The sequence below is a fragment of the Cupressus sempervirens genome, chromosome 4 (genome assembly GCF_028749045.1).
Source record: "Cupressus sempervirens isolate cs-2001-9-10 chromosome 4, ASM2874904v1, whole genome shotgun sequence".
NCBI classification, from domain to species: domain Eukaryota; kingdom Viridiplantae; phylum Streptophyta; class Pinopsida; order Cupressales; family Cupressaceae; genus Cupressus; species Cupressus sempervirens.
The window spans coordinates 728,708,889-728,714,892 of NC_143121.1; the positions used below are offsets into that span (position 1 = coordinate 728,708,889).

A 6,004-nucleotide genomic window follows, 5' to 3' on the forward strand; every position below is an offset into this window, starting at 1 on the left:
ACCACACTAGAGGCAAGAACTTTGGCGCTTGCACCCCTTGTTAAGATCTATCATATTCAATAGTAGTATATAATAATAATATATGATGGTTAAGTTTTGGTGGTGTTCAATTTAATAGTGGTATTGTATGAAAGTTAAGTTTTTGTGTGGTATTCTCCTTACTAAGGATAAAACTCTAATAAATAAAATAGACCTATTTTAAAAAAAAATATTATTATTAATATTAGGGTTTACATCTAATCTTAATTGAAAAGGTGTCAAAAATTTATACAGATATAATTGAATGTCAATCATTAATTCATTTTGTTAGATTTAATTTTATAATTAGAAATTGAATAATATCTTGATTGTAATTCGAAGAATGTTAGAAAAGTTATAGATTTTTAGAAACACTATTAAAATAACTCAAATTTTTTCATTCTGATAAGTCAGCCTGAAAGGTGACTCAACTTTGTACTTTCACCCTCTAACTCCAAGTCTAGAGAAAGTGAGGAGAAAGGGAAACATGCGAGGAAAAAATAGAAAACTAGGAGGTTCCAGTGCATCAATGATGATTAGAAGGAAAATGCTACTAAGTCCCCCTGATGATGGAGGAAGTTTAGTCATTATAAAGGTATATCTCATGTTTCAACTAGTTTCAGTTTGAACAATCTGGATCTCACAGGTTGTCCAACCTAGCCACCCATATAAAAAGCTGTGAGATCTAGCTTGTCCAAACTCAAACTAGCCAAAACATGAGATATATCTTTAGCCTGAGAAACTTCCTGCACCTTTAGGGGGGATTTAGTAACATTTTCGTCCTCCTCATTATCGATGTACTAGAACCTTCTAGCTTTTTTGTTTTTTTCTTGCATCTTTCTCTTTCTCCTCACTTACTTTAGACTTAGAGTTGGAATCTAGTTCTTTCAAGCTCTTATTATTTTTCACTCTTTTTTTCTTATTAAGATTTGATACATCTCTATGGGAATGTCTCCCACCCCTAGTTAATTAATTCCATCCTAACCTCACCTACATCCACAACCTGAAATGTTTAAAATAACATAATTGGAAGTTCTAGTATTACATCAGAGAAATGTGGACATGTGGAAGAAAAGCAAGATGAAATAAAAGATAGCCTGGAAGAGATAGACTGGGATTTTGTGTCTAAGGGGATTGGAAAAAAAGGAACCCATGATGCTAAGTAGGAGCAAAAATCTAGGAGGAACTTCTATATTAAGGAACAACATGGTATACTCCAAGATACTCCAAAATCCTTCTCAGATACAAACGCCCATGTTTTGGCTACACTTAGTATGGGCATGGAAAATCTCATGAGAAAGGATGATAACCTAGGCACAAATGATAACTCATCCATGACATCTACTTCCCCTCTCAAGAGGCCTAAGGAGGACCCCCTTATTTCCCCTCCCGCTAAGAAACCCCCTGTCCAACCCTTGACCCCTTTTACTTGTCTCATGCACCCCCTTGTTCAAGACCCCAACCCACCCACCAATTTGGATCAAAGTACTTTCAAATAGGTTGAAGCTAAATTGAAGATATTGTGGACCAAGATGAAAAAGCAAAAGAACCTGCTAATTTATTTGAATATGAGGTTCACCACTTTGGTGGATTTTTTTGTAAAGTTTATGCATTTTGTAGTAATAATTCTTTAGCTTCTTCAGTCAGGGAAGATGGGAGGTAAGGTGGAGGAAGATGAGGAAAGCACCTAAAGACTCTATAGGTTCCAATTAAATGACATGTTGAATGTGCAGCAAGGGAAACCAACCCCCTGATGAGAAGAAAGAACGACTACTTGGCCTCATTTTGTGTTAATTTTTAAATATTGTTATGATGGTTAAACTTTGATCTTGTGTGGCCAATATGGAAACTTTTTATATGAACTTTAATGTTGGTAGCCTAATTAGTTTTCTTGTTGGTAACTTGTATGACACTATAGACTATAATGGTTTTGATAGTAGATTGACAAATTCTTGTAGGTACTTATTTTTTATGATAATGGGCAGCTAATTTGTTGTTTATGATTTGGGTCAGTGAGCTATCTGTCAGGTGATAATGTTTCCTTCACTATGGTTGTTCTCACTGGGCTAGTCACCCATTTTGGACTGTTAGTGTTATACATAATAAATGTGACATCAAATATGAAACTCCTTTAGCCACATAATAATATTTGATGGTAAAGGGATGATTTCCTTCTTAGGCATAATAAATCATATAACGCCTTAAAATTAATCGCATGAAGTTGGACTATATTATCTTGGATTGTTAAGAATATACTCAACTATTATTTAGATTAATTTAGACTAAAGTAATTCTTTTAAGATTTAAACTGAAAATTTATTTTAATTATGTATTTATATTTTTATAAAATATTAATAAAAAAATTCAAATACTATATCTCGAAGTAGTACAAAAACAATCAAAATCTATGATCTAGCTATTGGTTGTGTATATTATTTATAGATTTAATTTTGTAAGGTTTTTGCACAATCTATCTCATCCAATATTAGAAATGGGAAATATGACAAGACAAATGACAAATCATGAAATTTTATATTGAACACCTAGGAAAAAAATCATCCAATAAAATCTAAAAGTATTAGATATTACTCTTTAAAGATTCTTGTAATCAAGAATCTATCACTTGATAATTATTAAATCTAAAGTCCCTTACTTGATCCCACTTTATAAGCCATTCTTGGCTTACATGGTAGAATAAAGTCTATTATCCATCATACATAAAGTAAGAAAAAAGAAAAAGAAATCATACAATTTCATCCAAATTTCGAAAAGAACAATCCATAAAATGGAATTTAAAATTTAAAATTAATATATATTCTTATTTAGAAAAAATGATAATATAAAATCTCCCTATAATAACTTTCAACGAAAGACGTTTAAATTTTATAAGACTATATATTTGCATATAAAAATAATTTTTTTAAAAAATTTTTATAATAGCCTTTTCTATTAATGATTAATAATCTAGGAATACAATTCACCAAAAAAGAACCGGAGATACAAGATCACCCACCCAGAATTCACAAGTATTATCTCCGTGACAATGAAAATAAAGTAACTCAATCATCTCCCTCTCCCTCTCCGTGACAAGTATTATCTCTGCCATTAGTAAAACAAGAAATGCAAAGGCCGATTCATTCGAGAAGCCGAGCTTTTTCTCTTCCATCTTGTAAGGCAACCGCAAGAAGAAATGAACGGTTTTCTCGATCCTCAGAATTTATAAGATCTGCTTCCTTACTACAATTGAGCTCATTTACAAGGTGCTCCAAGATTTTAGCCAGGGTGTTCGGAGTTTCTGACCGCTCGTGTAACTGTTCAGACCAAGATTAAATTACATTATAAATCAGGTTGGCTGGATCTCCTCTACTTGAAATTTAAGCTCTTGTATCTGAAATTTGATTGAATCGATTTTGTGTACCATGGCGTCTCTTGGCAGCGGCGAATGCAAAACTAACATCAGTACGTCTAATGAAGAAATTAGCTACAATGAGTCTCGAAACGAGGGATTTCTAAGAAAAATTTGGATAAATAAAAGTTGGGTTGGCATTGTCATCGGTTTCGCTGTTATTTCTGTGGGATCGATTATTTCGCAGGGTGGGATTTGGTAACCATGCAATTTGGGCAGTCATGACTGTCGTTGTCGTTCTCGAATTCTCTGCGGGTATGAGTTAGTTTAATTTAATTTACCCCTTGTTCGATTGTTTCCCACGCAACCATCTTTTTCACGCTAATCGACTGACATTTAGAATGGCTGTTGTTGCTGCTTGAGCAGGGGCTACCATGAAGAAAGGCCTCAACAGAGGAATTGGAACCATGGTGGCGGCATTTCTTGCCTTCCTCATTTGCCACGTGTCAGAGAATGTAGTCCGAGGAAAGGCGTTTGTAGTGGGATCTTCCCTCTTCATCGTGGGTGAGTTTTTGTGCTCTCTTGGAATCACCTTGTTGCATTCACCAAATCTCAATTAGTACTCCGCTACACTCATTTTGCAAGAGCGGCTACCACGTATGCCCGTTTCTTTTGTTCCCTCAAGAATAAATTTGACTATGCAGTGCTTATATTCCTGCTCACATTCAGCATGATAACGGTCTCTGGATATCGAGTGGAGAATATATCGCGCATGCCATACGAACGCTTCGCCACCATACTCATCGGATGTGGAGTGTGTTTGGTTGTAAGTCTGCTCATCTTCCCCGCTTGGGCTGGCGAGGATCTTCACAATTCCACTGTCAGGAAGTTACAAGGCTTGGGGAAATCTCTGCAAGGTAAGAAAATCGAACGAAAACAATTGAGGTTAGAAATCCTTGTTTTGATTGTGATGAAAACGTAACATTTTCTTCAGCGTAAAATTTGTGTTTTTCGGAATGGGCTGTTACAGATGAACTACTAGTACGCTTTGATTGGTGTGGCTTGTTATCAGTTCGGTAGATTAACTTGTTAAAATATCCGACTAATGTAATGGGCATGATATATTTGATGTTAGGATATGTGGATGAATATTTCAGCGGATACCGTACTGATGAGAAGGTGGAAGATGAGTCAGAAGATATTGTACACAGAGGATACAAGTCTGTGCTGGACTTAAAGGCTACCGACGATTCTTTGGTAAACCATAAAAATATATAGTTATTAGAACAAACTAATTAAGTGGTAGCCATGACAACTTTTGAAATTAAAGAATGTTAAATGGATCGTCTAAAAGCAGTTATTGTACATGTTAATTGCAGGAAGCATTTGCTAGGTGGGAGCCAAGGCACGGTCTATTTCGATGTCGGCATCCATGGTAGCAGTATGTGAAAATTGGAGTGAAGCTCCGACTTATCCTATTGTGGCCTTGCACGGATGCCTTCGATCTGAAATCAAGGTATATTCGTATGCATTTCCTCATTTAGTATCATTACCTTAAATTTACAAATTATCTTCAATGCATGCACTATAGCTGATGAATTTTTGTTTTGCATACGTTTCAGGCCCCTCATTCCCTTCGTTCACCATTGAAGAAGCCATGCACCAACGTCGCGCACAAAGCAGCCAATTTACTGGCAGAGCTGTCAAGCTGCATTGAACAAATGAGAATATACGACTTCGAGCCAATATTGGAAGAAGTTCAACATGCACTGGAGGATCTTCAAGTTTCCTTGAATTCTCAACCAAAGCTCTTACTGCATTCAACAACAAGAACGCCGAGTCAGAAAATCGTACTTGAGAATGAAAATAGAGAGGAGGAGGTAAGGTGGACGACGAGAAGAAGATCATGGCATGGAGAAAGTAGTGACGAGAAGAGGTTAATGCTGAGACACGGCGTTGAATTTGGAGAAGCACTTCCATTGGCTACGTTTGCGTGGTTGGTGGTGGAGATCGTAGCGAGGCTTGAGCACGTGGTACACGCCGTGGAAGAGCTCGCGGCAATGGCAAGATTCAAGCCTCGCAATCCTTCGACATCGGACCAGGAGGTTTTAATCATAACTAGTTCTGCTTCTCCCCGTAGTTATATCCAGAGACCCAGTCTTGCAAGAACGCAAGAAAGATGTGTACATATCAACAATGTCGACTGATTTTCCCCTTCAATTCACACTCTAATAAAGGAGTCAATTTTTAACATCATACACTCAGGGAAAAATTAAGCTTGCCAGAAACAAAGTCAAATTCTATGGTTGCATTATTAAATTTTATGTATTAATGATTTACGCTAGTCTCATTTTTGTCTCTCTCACAATTGTCATATCATCTTGCTGACACCATGAGCTACTCCTAATCCCAATCTTTCTGAGAGGAGCACATATCTTAACTTCACTATGCATGTATAATCGAATAATATTATAATTATACCAAATAATCAATTTAAAAATAATATACACTATTATGACATTGGTAAATTTTTGTAAACTTTTCAAAGACTAGTTGTTACACTTACTTCCAATCTTGTTTGAGCAGATGTCAAATAACATTTTTAATTTTCACTTCTTTCTAATTTACTAATATCAATCT

The 6,004-nt window shown here is 35.7% G+C and overlaps 1 protein-coding gene across 1 annotated transcript; it reads left to right on the plus strand.

Annotated features, from left to right (window-relative positions):
- The first annotated feature begins 3,437 nt into the window (after window positions 1-3,437).
- Window positions 3,438-5,571, plus strand: LOC149563394 (aluminum-activated malate transporter 14-like). The gene is made up of 8 exons (XM_089828157.1): window positions 3,438-3,508; window positions 3,612-3,679; window positions 3,791-3,928; window positions 4,069-4,281; window positions 4,395-4,440; window positions 4,522-4,621; window positions 4,758-4,880; window positions 4,987-5,571. Exons 1-8 carry the CDS (start codon window positions 3,438-3,440, stop codon window positions 5,569-5,571), a joined length of 1,344 nt encoding a protein of 447 aa, XP_089684283.1.
- Window positions 5,572-6,004: the final 433 nt, after the last annotated feature.

Excerpts from the sequence above, each read along its gene's own strand:
- LOC149563394 (XM_089828157.1), top strand. The coding sequence starts at position 3,438 with ATGGCGTCTCTTGGCAGCGGCGAATGCAAAACTAACATCAGTACGTCT. Across the intron at positions 4,441-4,521 it reads TGTGGCTTGTTATCAGTTCG|CGGATACCGTACTGATGAGA; the intron begins GTAGATTAACTT and ends TGAATATTTCAG. Across the intron at positions 4,622-4,757 it reads AGGCTACCGACGATTCTTTG|GTGGGAGCCAAGGCACGGTC; the intron begins GTAAACCATAAA and ends AGCATTTGCTAG.